General features: G+C 40.4%; 2 protein-coding genes and 1 non-coding gene across 4 annotated transcripts in view; 1 reads left to right on the forward strand and 2 right to left on the reverse strand.

The window, feature by feature from the left end:
- Window positions 1-14,032, reverse strand: part of LOC130691115 (1-phosphatidylinositol 4,5-bisphosphate phosphodiesterase classes I and II-like) — a 77,290-nt gene that overhangs the window by 1,438 nt on the left and 61,820 nt on the right. The window contains exons 1-18 of one of the 2 annotated variants that reach the window (XM_057514021.2): window positions 7,078-7,465; window positions 6,941-7,018; window positions 6,651-6,860; window positions 6,030-6,163; window positions 5,753-5,840; window positions 5,573-5,673; window positions 5,347-5,510; window positions 5,125-5,271; window positions 4,898-5,049; window positions 4,577-4,741; window positions 1,773-2,037; window positions 1,470-1,679; window positions 1,179-1,388; window positions 937-1,091; window positions 699-863; window positions 451-631; window positions 247-374; window positions 27-162 (exon numbers count right to left, since the gene is read on the reverse strand). In XM_057514021.2, the coding sequence (XP_057370004.1) occupies window positions 27-162; window positions 247-374; window positions 451-631; window positions 699-863; window positions 937-1,091; window positions 1,179-1,388; window positions 1,470-1,679; window positions 1,773-2,037; window positions 4,577-4,741; window positions 4,898-5,049; window positions 5,125-5,271; window positions 5,347-5,510; window positions 5,573-5,673; window positions 5,753-5,840; window positions 6,030-6,163; window positions 6,651-6,860; window positions 6,941-7,018; window positions 7,078-7,176 (2,788 nt within the window). In that variant the 5' untranslated portion in view covers window positions 7,177-7,465. Of the gene's footprint in view, window positions 1-26; window positions 163-246; window positions 375-450; window positions 632-698; window positions 864-936; window positions 1,092-1,178; window positions 1,389-1,469; window positions 1,680-1,772; window positions 2,038-4,576; window positions 4,742-4,897; window positions 5,050-5,124; window positions 5,272-5,346; window positions 5,511-5,572; window positions 5,674-5,752; window positions 5,841-6,029; window positions 6,164-6,650; window positions 6,861-6,940; window positions 7,019-7,077; window positions 7,466-14,032 lie in introns of those variants that run through there. The other variant, XM_059496715.1, reaches the window with a different exon arrangement.
- On the forward strand, window positions 8,616-12,923 carry LOC130691116 (EGF domain-specific O-linked N-acetylglucosamine transferase-like). The gene is made up of 9 exons (XM_059496722.1): window positions 8,616-9,266; window positions 9,322-9,956; window positions 10,023-10,194; window positions 10,279-10,412; window positions 10,476-10,735; window positions 11,704-12,002; window positions 12,065-12,207; window positions 12,272-12,486; window positions 12,575-12,923. Exons 1-9 carry the CDS (start codon window positions 8,862-8,864, stop codon window positions 12,835-12,837), a joined length of 2,526 nt encoding a protein of 841 aa, XP_059352705.1. The 5' UTR covers window positions 8,616-8,861; the 3' UTR covers window positions 12,838-12,923.
- Trnal-uag (transfer RNA leucine (anticodon UAG)) lies at window positions 13,418-13,497 on the reverse strand. Its single transcript has one exon. It is a non-coding gene; the product is annotated as a tRNA-Leu (tRNA).

Here is a 14,032-nt window from a genome sequence, read left to right on the forward strand (position 1 = left end):
CAAGTTCGAAATGGCATTGATATTACTTGTAGGAATATTGTCTGCAACAGTGGATACTAGCATATCGCCTTCTAATGAAGGTTGTTGGTGAGCGCGAACTTTGGTATCCACGTCTTTGTCCTCTGCATCTTTTTCACTCGTTAGTTTACTATCAACCTCGTACTGTAATGAAAACAAGTGAAACGTAAAAATACGATTAGAGGATAAATATTATGGAAATTATTTGGCATTTAAAACAAATATTACTTCAAGGGTATCTTCCATTTCCCCGGTTAAAATACTGAGTTGCTTGGAACGCTTTTCCAATTCAGACTGATACTTGATCGGATTTGCTAATGCATTGGCAAAGTCTGACAAACCATCTGGAATATAGTCTATCATAATAAACAAAGGGTTTTTCCCATCAATTAGTTTCGTTTTTAAGATGACGCAAATAGTGAAATCACCAACCTTTGACCATAATATTGACAAAGAGAGTGGCCAAGTTCAACGGTTGTCCCCCATCATTTCGCAAACCCAAATGTCGGTAGCCAGGACACAGCCCTGTCACTGGAAGCACTCGATGGCCTAGGAGTCGTCCAGAATCTTCATAAACTGCAATTCTCAGGCAAGCTAAATCCGGCAAAACCACCTAAACAAAAACGGATATAATGTATGAAGACACCTACTATGAAGGGACTTCACATTTCTAAAATTACTTTGTTGAAAACGAAAGGCTCTTGGTCGTAAATGGGATTGATGCCGTTGTTCAGTACGGTTTTGGTACGGAAACGCTTCCGGACAGTGTCAGCCGGCAGTCCAAACATGTCCACCTCAACATACGTCGAAACTCTTTTGTCGGACAAAAACTGGCCAGATATTACCTAAACGTTGTTTTGTTGCAAAGGATAAAAATCAATATCGTTTTTTTTCTTATATGCTACGAAATGCGCATACTTGCACCGAGACTTTTCCAGCAATAATACCGTCGACAGTAGACTCGGCAAAAGGATCAAACTTACGATCCATTCTGCGCATAAATTGCGGCTTCAACAAATATCCCGTCCGTCCATTCATTTCGAAAATACCGAGATTTAGCTGCATGGCCAAGTCTATACGTACCACGAATTTTAGGCAAAAGGAAAAAAGAACTTCATTACAGATAATTCCTGATAACAGTTATGATGGGCTATAAGTACCTAGCGTTTGGAAGTTTAGTGCTACTAGCTGGCAACCGGCGTTCCAGAAAACGTGTGGCATGAAGTTAGACGAATCGACGCGGGTCCCCCGCGGATAAACACGGCTCATCTGTCGCTTGTTGTAGTTGACGAACTCGATCGGATGCTCTTTGAGGAGGGCGGTCGACTGAGTTTCGACAAACGACGACATTTCGTAGCTACGGTTACGGCCTGGAAATCAATGCGAGTAATAAAAAAAAAGAAAAGATATCTAAGCGAGTGGCTGCCTCAGATTAGTCGTGGATGACGTACGTTCAGCATGCTCGAACGAATGGAAGTGGATTGGTTGAACATAGTTGACCAGGGCAGATATCTCGGCTCCGGCCTCCGTTTCCTTGCCAGCTGTACCCTTATCCTTCTGTGCTTTCTCTCTAAGCCTGATTTCCTCCGGGCTGAGATTGGACAGCGTCGATGATTCATCTTCGTCGTCACTCTCGCTGCCCAATTCAATTTCTTCGGCCGCTGCAATTGGAGATGATAAAAAGACAGGAAAGAGCTGGGCGTTAGTGAACTCGTTCCTGACGAAGCCGTTCTCTCGATCCTCATCAAGATCACCATGAATGATTGCATCCTCCTCCTCGGTGATGCTTTCTTTGCTTTCTTCTTTCTCCAGCCGAGGTCGGGGGATTTCGCCGTTGCCTTGCGGCGGCAAAGTGCTGCCACTGACAGATCCAATCGGTGCGGCCGCAGCCGACGCGCCCGCTGTCGCTCCTTTGTCTACGTCTTTGGGAGCTCGATGATGTTGATGCTTCTTTTTATTCTTGATGATTATCTTGCGTTTCAACTGGGCGGGCGACGGAAGAGGCACTCCGGGCTCCAACTTCAAAGGAACATAAGAAAAAATTGTGAGGATCATGAAATCCACATTTTGCGAAGTTCAATACACAAGTACAAAGCTGTATTTTCCCCCCTCTGTTTTGGTAACGCTATACTCGAATAAGTTACAACACATGGTGCAGTGTAGTAAAAGAACCACAGTACTAAATTCTCATACTTTCTTCTTAAGCTTTCAACTAGATGAAAAACTCGTTCTCATGCAGATGTTGATGAGCTTAGTATAGGTTAAGATCCATTATTTAAAACATGGATCCAAAAGCCGAGCATTTTTCATATCGAAAACGAGCCCCCCCCCTCAAAAGGCAACTAAGCACATCTGAAGGTATCTGAAAGAACGTGTTAGACTTAGGCTAAGGATTCTAATTGATCCCATTCCTCTATTTTCGTTCTTTGGAAGAGCGCTACTTAGCAAAGTTCCATCAAGGAATTTTCCTCCCAATCCCATTTTCTCGCCCGATTTCCTTCCGACGTCTCCTCAAAATAATTGAACATTCAATGGAAGCGTTAAACAATTCAAAAGCGACGAGTCGTATGTTCCGATATTCAGAAGAAGTGAACATACCCCAAGGCTGTGGAACTACATACAATTCATCCAGCGAAATCGTTCTAGGTTTCTGCTGAAAATAACTAGGATTGCTTCCCTACGATAAAAAGAAATAGGAGTATTCGAACATTTTCTTTGGGCGGGGAAAGGGAATAATGATACAACAAAATCATGAGAAACGTCATTAACCATTGCGGTCAAAACCCTTCTCACATATGGTAGACCCACATTCCAAGATGAAAGTTCTGAGAACCTCAGACAACGTTTCACCTACAATGAAGAGACAAATTAATAACCTATGGTCGAAATGGAAAGGATTTAGGCTAGATATCGATTTCTCCCAAAGGCGGGCTTGCCCGTGACCTCAATCAAACTATCAGCGACTAGAAATCCAACGCAACCGTCGATCAGAAATGAAAGAAGGGGAAGGATAACGAGGCTCGTTCTACGAAGTTAATTAATAAGAAGGTATACTAAGCAGGGGAACGATCAGACTAAAATCAGTGCAGATCCGGTTGCAGTTATCACTCACGCACGCTTACGAACTAATCACAGGATCTCAAGAGCATTCTAATTATTTCTTAGGCTTAAAAAAGGTCGAAAGCATTTGATCACGGACGCTTTATCGAGGAGATCGGGGGTATGCTTGCACGGCGTTATAGTTCCTCAACTGATTTAATTCAAGTAAACGCTCGACATGTTCAGTGCGAAACCTATTTCGTGCATCATGAAGCGAATGAATAAATCAACAAGACTAAAACAGTCGCAAACGTTATGTAATATGTATAGACGAGGCAACTATAGCGACCGTACAGCAAAGGTGGGAAGCCTGTGCACGCTTATCGATCGACAGTTGTGTGATCGGGAATTCAACAACTGACGCACCAAAATCTACAACCGAGGCAGAGATGGGTCGTTATATGTTATCATCTATTCTATATCCGCTTTGATTTCACCATCGAAAAGACCAGGTTTATTTCGTCTTGCCTATTGTCGATACGAACTGGACAGATCAATCGTGCCTTGAATTGAATTGCTGATTCCAGTTGTTCGTTCGTCGACGGACAACTGGGCAGAAAACATGTATCAGCGTTTGTTGGAGCGCACACAGCTGTTTCTCAAACGAAGAGGGACTACACGGACTAGTTCTGTTTGCTTTTGCCCTATCCAGGCGATTGTTTGCTTTTGCTCCCGCCCTAAGTTGGCCACACGATGGCAACACACACTGATTCATTTCTCAACCAATAATCCCGTTCTCGTTTTACAATTTTTTTCCCCCTTGGCCTTTTAATACCCTGTATAATGTTTCTCTTTGCTTTTCCAAGCGATCCTCAGCGCCGAGTCACGTAGGGAAAGGCCGATGACGTCAGAGAATTCAGGATTCACGCAACTAGGAAAGTGAGTCAAAAGCGGAATAAAAGGAACGAAGACAGGAAGCGGGAGACGGGATGGATCGGGCGAAGAGATGATGAAAAGGGAGGGAGGAATGATAGGCGGAGACGAAGAGACGAGCTAGCTTATGAAAAACGCTTCTCGCGCCTCAATATTGATCGCGCGAGGAAGAAGTGCAATTGAGATAGAAGATACTCCCAATTTGAAAGGCCGAATCGTACATTTTTTCAGAATTGGTTCTCGGTTACAACTATAGGCTTCTTGTATCATCTACGCATTGTGGTTTAAGTAAACAAACCACAAATTTCACCGCAAATGCAAAACCGAGACACAATGAGAAGAAACATGAAAATCGGTCAACGAAACCAACACATAGACGATCACCCGCATTCAGCTTTCTCTTCACGTTAATCATTTTCGACAACCCAGACATAGAAAACATCTGTTCATAATAAAATTAAACTACGCGAATAAACTTAAACAAAAAAGATTAAAATGCAGTACGGCTTCCACTGATATGATAGCTAAGCAGTTCAGAATAATAAATTCAAAAAGAAAAGAAAATATGAATAATTAATTCACTTACAGGATGGCTCTCCAAAGCTTGATCCAGCATCATTTCCCCGAAGTATTCGCGGCAGTATTGTGCTATTTTCGCCTGCTGTTTGGGGTTGCAATGATTCTCAAAGGAAAGAATCACCGGGTATTCCGATGTCTTGAAAGCACTCTCGGCAATAGCTTCGATGACGTCCTGTTTGAAACATCAAAAACAAGGTATGCGATTAACGTATAAAATGCATTGTCAGCTTTTCTTTTGTTTAACTTGCACACAGTAATTGAGAGTGTGTCTGATATGGACTGTGACTTTTTTTCCGAAATTCTATTAAGTAATGAAATCGGATATTACTTTAGCCGGCACTTCGGGAACAAGGGTGTATCCGTGGTAGATGATGGGATCTTCGTTCTTGCCATTCCAGAAATCTAGTTCCACGCAGCGACATCCGCCCAGTAATGTTTGTCGGTAAATTTCTACCGACGATTTTCCGGTGAACTGGTGTCCTGTTGGCACAACAGTTGTGGGTTTACATCTGCCATAAACTCAGCAAAAAATTATAATCAGGTCGTGTTACTTACCAGTCAAGTACGTGTTGTGAGACGAGTTGACGAAATAGTGGCAAAGGGGCTGTTCCATGTCGTGACTGAGATCAAACTTGTCGGCCGACACGATCGAGTTATCCTCGCTCAAAAGGAAGCGCAAAAATCCTTCAGCACTTAACATTCCTATTGCAGTAATGAAGTTAAAAACGGGGCAGTTAGACGAAATGCGGTCTTTAGAAAGGTCGTTGACGGAAATACCTTTGGGTGTGTTTGGGGAATCAGGTTCATACTGGTGAAAAAGGTCTCTGGCCCGATCAGGATTGGCATACGGATAGAGGATCTCGTTGAGTCGGGGATCACGCTGGTAGCTGTTAAGAAACTCTACGAATTTTTCTACGGTGATGTGCGACTTTGTACCGAACCTATTAATGCAACATCTGTGTTCAAATTCCTAACGACAAGCTTTCAATCTTACAGCACTTACAATTCTTCGAATATTCGCTCAACTTCCTGTCTTCCTGTCAACTTCTTATAGAATCCGTAAAAATCGTCGAAACCAAATTGCGACAGGGAAATTGCATCATCCTACATTAAAAAAATAATAATAATAAATAATGCTTCTTTTAGTTACACATTTTAATAAAATTTAAATAAGTAACGTTACTTTTCCACTAGCCAGCCCCGTAGATTCAATAAACGCCTTTTCAACTCGCCGTCGATCGTCTCTGTGTTGGGCAAAAGTTCGAACGATGCTGGCATAAAAAAAAGACAAGGAACGTAAACAATGAAAATATATGATGCTAGGAAAAGGCAGAGGAAAAAGTTAAAATTGTACAAGGAAAACAAAATAAATAAAAAGAAAGAAAGATAAGAAAAAGAGAATGGTGCGCGCGTTGGCGAGTGTAAAGGTAAAAAAACAAAACAAAAACCAAATCGATTACTTTTTGACGGCAATTCTTCCTCCTTTATCGGCCTGAAGGGTAAGCCGGACGTGGGCTTTTCGCAGGAAATAGTGCACGGAGCCATTCAGAGCCAGTAGATTGTTGGCCATTTTCAATATATCATCAGTCCATTGCTAAGGGTAGGAAGAAATAAAGTTAACAAATAGCAAGGCGCTAGCCAAAAGCTTACAAACGAAATTAGTAACTCAAATATTTATAATTTGCTTTTGCCATAGATTTATGGGCAGGGAAGATGGCTATGGTGCAAGAGTTATCATCCTAATTTACTACCAGTTGAGCTTAAACACATATTGCTACGGATAGTTATACTTTCGACTGTTTAAATGATGGAATAACGAGAGGGGTAACTAACCACAAGTATCTACATGTGGCAATAAAAAAACAAATAAGTAAATACTTTCAAGAATCTCCTAACACCCGTCAATCTTGAATCAAGGAAAAACATCGTTGGTTTCATCAAACTATTTCATTGCTTATAGATGGCGATTTACGGCAGTTCCGAACAATCAAATTATCCTACTATTATTCAGTTTGAGAACAAGCAACAAACAAGGAATAACCACACAAATTCCCCATGATATAGGTAGTTGTTTTGCATACCTTGGCAGTCTCTTTCTTTGAGGTGCAGAAGTTGTAGAAAGAAACATTGACAAAATCAGGCCCATATGCTACTGTTAGTGTTTTATCTTCCAGGGAGTCCTGACTTGCTCCCATAGTGACCTGATCACGCATTTTGGAATCTTTGGGGACCTTGGCATAATGCCCAGTTCTTGTGTCCCGGATTGTGCACATGTCCAAGATTTGAGTCTCCTATATTTGCGAAAAAGATACAATTCAACCCCAAGACATAAGCAATATTCACTAAAAAAAAACTACAAAATTACTGTAACCTCATTCTGATCAGTCCAGTAAAGAAAGTATCCATTTGGATCTACTCTCAATGTTACGGCTGTGACTAATGACGAATCCTACAAATATAGACGACAATCAGCTTCTGGCACCACATAGAACTGAAAATGCAATATACCTCATCCCACTTGATAAACTTTTCACCAGCAATCATGGAAGGAGGAACAGAAACATGTTTCAGCTGAAGCACATGAACACCTGGCTTGGAATCAGCCATTGTCCCTAGATCTTGGATTGCACTTAACAGACCAAGTTCACTGGAGCCGCCAAAATGTGTACTGCTTTTAGAAAATCATGTTGTTGTACGCTATCGCACCAATCTGAAAATCTAGGCTGAGATCACATCAAACTATTTGTGACTATGTGCACTGCACACAAAAATAACAAAATTGGGCAATCGTGTAATCTATTAAATGGAACTAGACACTATTTGCTGGCCATGCCCAGCGAAATAACGGAGCTCAACATGTCACAACTACTCTGCCCGTCTAACTGGACGGAGAATCGGCAGTATTATCAGTCAGCCAAACCTAGGTATCCTTGATACTATCAGGCCGAACAACTTTGCTCTTTGCAGGCGAGGACGGTGGGAATGATTTGCTGCCTTTTTTCCAGGCGAAAAATTTCGAGAGAGCCAATGACAGCTATTTGTGACAGTCAACGAACCCAGTACCACGTAGCGGTAAGAAAAATAATTGCTAGTAGGTCAGGTTTAGTCGGATTGTATTTCTAAGTTTTTCTGACTAGTCGTCAATATTTTTTACAAGAACAAGATGGCATGCCTCTGTATACAAACCAAAAATAACGTTTTAAGGTTATTCTTTACTGTCTAACAACATTACTTGCAAGGTTCATGATTCGCTATTCTCTTTGTTCCTTTCGGCGGTTAACGTTTGTTCAATTTGTAATGGCCAGAGATGAACAGAAATGACAGCTATTAGGAAAAGTGCGTTTTATTTCACCAACAACGCTGATTTTTTTTTTACCATTCTCTTTTAGTTAGGGGTCTATCTTTATTACCGGGAAACCGGCATGTTACCGTAAGGTACTGGCACGACACACATAGAGGTTTCTTTCGCGCCAGTACCTTCCGGTGGTAAGTCCAGCCTCAGGTAATCGTCCCCGAGCACTTGGGATTGCTTGCGATTTTTCCACGATTGAGATTGAAGTCTATCCTTTTTTACATGAAAATGCCAGATCCAGACACAAGATGGTAGCGTCCTCCGATTCAAATTTATTTCCCCAGCAGTCTCTTACATCTCAGTGTGGTGTCTCTTTGACAGTTCTATCTAAATAACGAGTCATTGGTAATCGATATGTAAAACGGGGTTTGGGTTTCAAATTTTCAAATCTTCGTCGTAATCTTCCATTCAAACCAAAGTTGTGTTGTATACCATGTTAATTTTTACTTGCTCCTGAACTATATGCGCCGGTATTCATTTATTTAATGTATTTTTCCTATATTAAATATACAGATTCTCGGTATTTTATGTCTCCAAAATAAGTTTTCAAATTTGCCTGTATCGTTTCTTTCAGATGCCTTTATTTTGATACACTACACGAATTGTCTTTTTGGTCGTCTGCTCTAGTTATAAGCTGTCATTTAAATTGTTGTCTGTCGTCCTTACTGTGTCCCAGAACCTAAAGGCATTTGCAGAAGGCATGTGTGATGTTAAAAAAGTGACTGGTGGATAAACAACAACCAAACCGCTTTCGCTTTATTAGTTACCCATCTGCCATTGAATGCTACCAAGTATTACCTATTATTTCAACCTAAAGTTAGTTTGCACAAGTGCTTACAGGGCACTCGGTCGAAGAAAATTTACGTTTTATTGCCATTGTCGTGTTGTGCTAAAACGCTTACTCGGTACCCACGTGCACATAAAAAGCTAAAAACACAAAATGTTCATGGAAACAAAAATCTCTGTTTTCGTAAGCTTACTCATTAGCTTACTTATTAGTGTGTTAATTCTTAAAGAAGTAGTTTGTGAGTGGTCGCCAGAAACAATTGACTTACCCCATTCCCATCTCACACGATTCCTTAATGTGTTAACAGATGAAGCACAAAAGTGCCACAACAGTAATAGTTGCATTTATAAAAATGTACTAGACACAGGTTTATGCTGGGGATACGAAACAAATTGTCCCCAGCATTTAGGCTATTCAAATGCACATTGCCCAGGAGACCATAAAGGGTGGGTTAGTTCAAAACACCAACAGTTGCAGACATTTATCAACCAAGCAGATTTTGGATTTGTTAAACAACAAATCTTATCGAAAACAACAATGTGTGAGCCTACAGCTGATGTAAGTCTTCTGGTACTACTTTAATTACATATATCTCATTCTGTTTTTAATTTAGGGGGAATCTCTTTTGGAGTGTTCCAACTACCTCCAATTCTGTAGGGGTAAATACTTGTATCTCGATTTTCGGGATTTGCCCGCAAGGAAAGAATCATTTAGGTATAAGATGGACGTACTCAAGAAAGGACAGATTGGAGGAAAATGCAAGTTGGATAAATTTCACCTACACTCTGAAGCCACACATCAAAGTCCATTGCAATCTTGGGCTCCAGAGATCCAACATTTTGAAGAACTTTCAGATATGGTAAACGAAGAGTCACAAATCTGTGACGTCTTCATAGATAAACCAACTTTCATTATGAAAATTGACGCAGCTGTAAACATGTATCATCACTTTTGTGATTTCTTCAATTTGTACACTTCGCTGCACGTGAATGGAACGAATAAGCGAATGTTTTCACGAGATGTCAACATTCTTATATGGGAAACGTACAGTTATCACTCAAATTTCGGTATTACGTGGTCGGCCTTTACAAAAAATCCTCTATGGAATCTCAGAACATTTCAAGGAAAACGCGTTTGTTTTCGTGAAGTAATTTTCCCTCTTTTACCACGGATGATCTTTGGACTTTATTACAACACTCCAGTCGTCTGGGGCTGTCAAGAATCAGGATTATTTCATGCATTTTCAAAGTTGAATTTAGATTTTTGTGCCTTTTTTTTAATAATCTAAAGAGTTTCCGTTGTCTTTGTTACTAGATTCATTCTGCATCGTTTGAAAATTCCTCAACGGACCGCCATTGATCAGGTTACAAAACCTACAATCAAAATCTTACTACTCTCACGAAATACCCAGTATAGAAGAATTCTCAACGAGCAAGCGCTCCTCGATGCTCTAAGATCGAGTCCCCGGCAATACTCCGTTAAAAGAGTATGTTTAATATATTTAAGAACTTTAAGCAAGGTCTATTATATGAGAATCGTTTTGTTTCGTTACAATTTTTTTCAATCTTAGGTTGAATTTACTCATGAAACCGATTTTCGCCATCAGTTGCGAGTAATCCAGGAGACAGATATCTTTATTGGAATGCATGGGGCTGGCCTCACCCATTTATTGTTTCTCCCCGATTGGGCCGCAGTGTTTGAGTTGTAAGACAAAAAGATATTAAGTAAAAAGTTGACCCTTAAGGCAATGAATTTTCTCTGCGGTAGGTACAACTGCGGAGACGAGCACTGTTACGCTGATCTCGCTCGTCTTCGTGGTGTTCACTACCAGACATGGACGGACCCCACAAAACTAAAGCCGCAAGACGAAGGCCATCATCCATCCGACGGTGGACCTCATGCTAAATTCACAAATTATTCCTTTGATACGGAAGAATTTATTCGCATAGTGGATTTAGCCGCAGATCACGTTGCTAACCATCCTGCGTATCGTCATATGCTTAGTCATATACGCGAATCAACTACCGGTTCTCAACATCTCAGATCAGACGAGCTTTGACGAAATAATCTTTTGTGGAAAAGTTTCTAATCTTAAAGAAATTCTTCTTTGAATAGTGATGACGGTTGTATTAACTTGTGATAACGAACTTTTAAGAACAAGCTGCAGTTAAGTCAATAATAGCAATGCTTCAAGCTTTCTTTAGCGATGAAAAGCAAATTGTGTAAGCTGTCCAAATATTTCTGCAACAGCGTCGTTTCGAAAGAAATGTAAAGAATAACAGTAAGGGCCAAAATAAATCCCTATTCGTTTCGGTGCCCTATTTAAAAATTTAAAAAATATTAAGTGAATGCTGCCAAAAATAAAATTCCTGTTTTGTTGGCCACTAGAGGCGCTACCTCCAAAATGTACCCAAGGAATAATAAAGGGCCGTACCCTTACAGCAAAGTATACAGGGAATGAAGCAAATATAGGTATTGGTGGCGCAAAGTTAAGGCAGTCAAACAACCCGTGTTCCCACATCAGCTTGAAACGTCAGCAATTCAATCCAACCAATCCGATTGATACACACGTTACTGTTAAAAGTTAAGGCAGACGTCTCTAACATTTCGGCGCGTTGCATATACTGTTAGCAAGTGTCAATACTTGCTTTTGTTAATAGTTGTTGGAGTTGGAGTGAATATTTATCATATTCTAGGCGGACACTGCTCCTGATTCACTTAAGCCAGAAACTCATATTTGATCAGACATTATGGAATTGAAAGTGTTATTTATTTTTTGTCTTGGACTCGGTACTGTTTTAGCTGGGTAAGTAGCAATGCCGTTTGCTTTACAAGTAACCGGCGTAAACTTTGAAAAATCGTGATTTACAGTTTGCGTGACATTTTTTTTTACTGAATAGACGAGATTTTTATAAAATCTTAGGAATTCAAAAATCAGCCTCCACCAACCAAATCAAAAAAGCATACAGAAAGTTGGCTAAAGAACTTCATCCAGACAGAAACAAGGAGGACCCTGAAAAAGCCAGTGCTCAGTTTCAAGATTTAGGTGCTGCATATGAGACATTATCAGATCCTGAAAAGAGGGAACTTTATGATCGGTGTGGTGAAGAATGTGTGTCAAAGGAGGGTGCTGGTGGAGGAGGAATGGACCCATTTGCCAGCTTCTTTGGAGATTTTGGTTTTGGGTTTGGTGGTAATGGTAACCAAGGGCAAAGGGAAGTAGCCAAAGGAGCAGACATTGTTATGGATCTTTTTGTCACACTTGAAGAACTTTATTCTGGGAACTTTGTTGAGGTAATATTTGTTAAGAAGTTAATTATAAATACTTTTATCATCATGATTCATTTCAAATATAGATAACACACAACAAACCTGTTCTAAAACCAGCCAAAGGTACACGCAAGTGCAACTGTAGGCAGGAGATGGTGACACGTCAATTGGGGCCTGGAAGGTTCCAAATGACTCAACAAGCTGTCTGTGATGAGTGCCCCAATGTGAAGTACTAAAAGTTGCTTAAATACTGAGCGTTATGGTCGTAAAGCATAACTGTTTGTTTTAATTAGGCTTGTCAACGAAGAAAGAGTTCTTGAAGTGGAAATCGAACAGGGAATGACGGATGGCTCAGAGCAGAGATTCACAGCTGAAGGCGAACCACACACGGACGGAGAACCCGGTGACCTTCGCCTGCGAATCCAGACCTCTCCACATTCCGTTTTTGAACGACGTGGCGATGACCTGTATACAAACGTAACGATCTCTTTAGCTGATGCCCTAGCCGGTGAGCATTTTCACTAGTTGTTCTGCAACAAAATCACAAACAATAATAATTAATATTATTTATTTTTCGTTCGCCTTCGTGTTCGTAGGATTTGAATTAGATATTGAACACCTTGATGGCCATAAAGTACATATCGTCCGCGACAAAGTGACCTGGCCTGGAGCACGTATTCGCAAGAAGGGTGAGGGAATGCCCAATTACGAAAACAACAATCTTTTCGGCATGCTCTACGTGACATTTGACGTTCAGTTCCCTAAAGAAGAACTCTCCACAGAAGTTAAAGAAAAGCTTCGACAGCTACTGTCTCAAGATTCGATCAACAAAGTGTACAACGGTTTAAGAGGGTTTTAAAGTTCTTCTATGCTTTTCGTGCATGTAAATTTTTAAGAAGTAATTTTTTTTTTATTGAAAACATGGTTATGTCCTGCGATCGAGTATTTATATTCATTCCATGGTATTACTATTGATAGACGCAAGGCTTGACGTGGCATTTCTGAAGTTTAAGAAGCCAATATTCTGCCCTCTTCTGAAAGAAAAACTAGAACAAAACACCTTGAGTGCAATAAATTTTAGGGATTTTCATTGAATTTAGGCGATATATTTCGTAGCATTCCGCCAACTGTTAATTATTTGGTCGCCCAGAAGTACTCATTTTTTTCCCTGCGATTTTTCTGATAACGGATATGTGTCTGGATAAGCCACTTATAGCGTAACTCTTCGGAACTCTCGGACTTTTCTTACTTGAGAATTCAACCAGGTATCGTTAAGAGGTTGAACATCGTCAATTGGAAAAAATAATTCCATCGTTTTTTTTTAATGTTAGGAATGAAGTAAATGGTGCTCTTGTTTCAGGCGCTTATATACCCCCATCTAAGGCCATAACGCCCATTTGAAAATCAACTATTAAAAGGTAAATGATACAAAGAATTTATGGCAGCGGTGGGATTCGAACCCACGCCCGTTAAGACTGGTGCCTAAAACCAGCGCCTTAGACCACTCGGCCACGCTACCTAGACAAGTTGGCTATGAATAAATATGAAACTCTTAGTTAATGGAAAGCAAAATTTCAAATGGTTCCATAGCCAGGCTCTCTACATGAATACTTGAAGGCTACTGATACTAAATATCCAAATAATAATGCGTACGTTGGTTGTAATCCAAATTTGAGGTACCAAATAGTCAAAGGCTAGTTATTAAGTTTACTACAAGCGTCCAAAAAACGGGTATCCATGTATGAAACAAATAAACTAGTTCACCTGTCTCTGTATGTAGCTTTAAAGAGCAGCGAACGCACCGGGAACAAGAATGTTTTGTCTTTTGACTCCCCACCCTCTACAAGTCCACTTTCAGGTGTAATTACATCTGTTGTTCGAAACCGTGCGCTTGCCATGGTCATTTTCGATAAATAAATGTATGCATTTCAGTTCAGTACTATAACCCTTCTTTACGCATTGCATTTTGTTACATTCGAATGGTGATGTATGCAATTTCGTGCTAACTCCTGGACTTCTAGCCGTTTATCGTCAGATGGGCAGGATACCGATCG

The sequence above is a fragment of the Daphnia carinata genome, chromosome 1 (genome assembly GCF_022539665.2).
Source record: "Daphnia carinata strain CSIRO-1 chromosome 1, CSIRO_AGI_Dcar_HiC_V3, whole genome shotgun sequence".
Taxonomy (NCBI): domain Eukaryota; kingdom Metazoa; phylum Arthropoda; class Branchiopoda; order Diplostraca; family Daphniidae; genus Daphnia; species Daphnia carinata.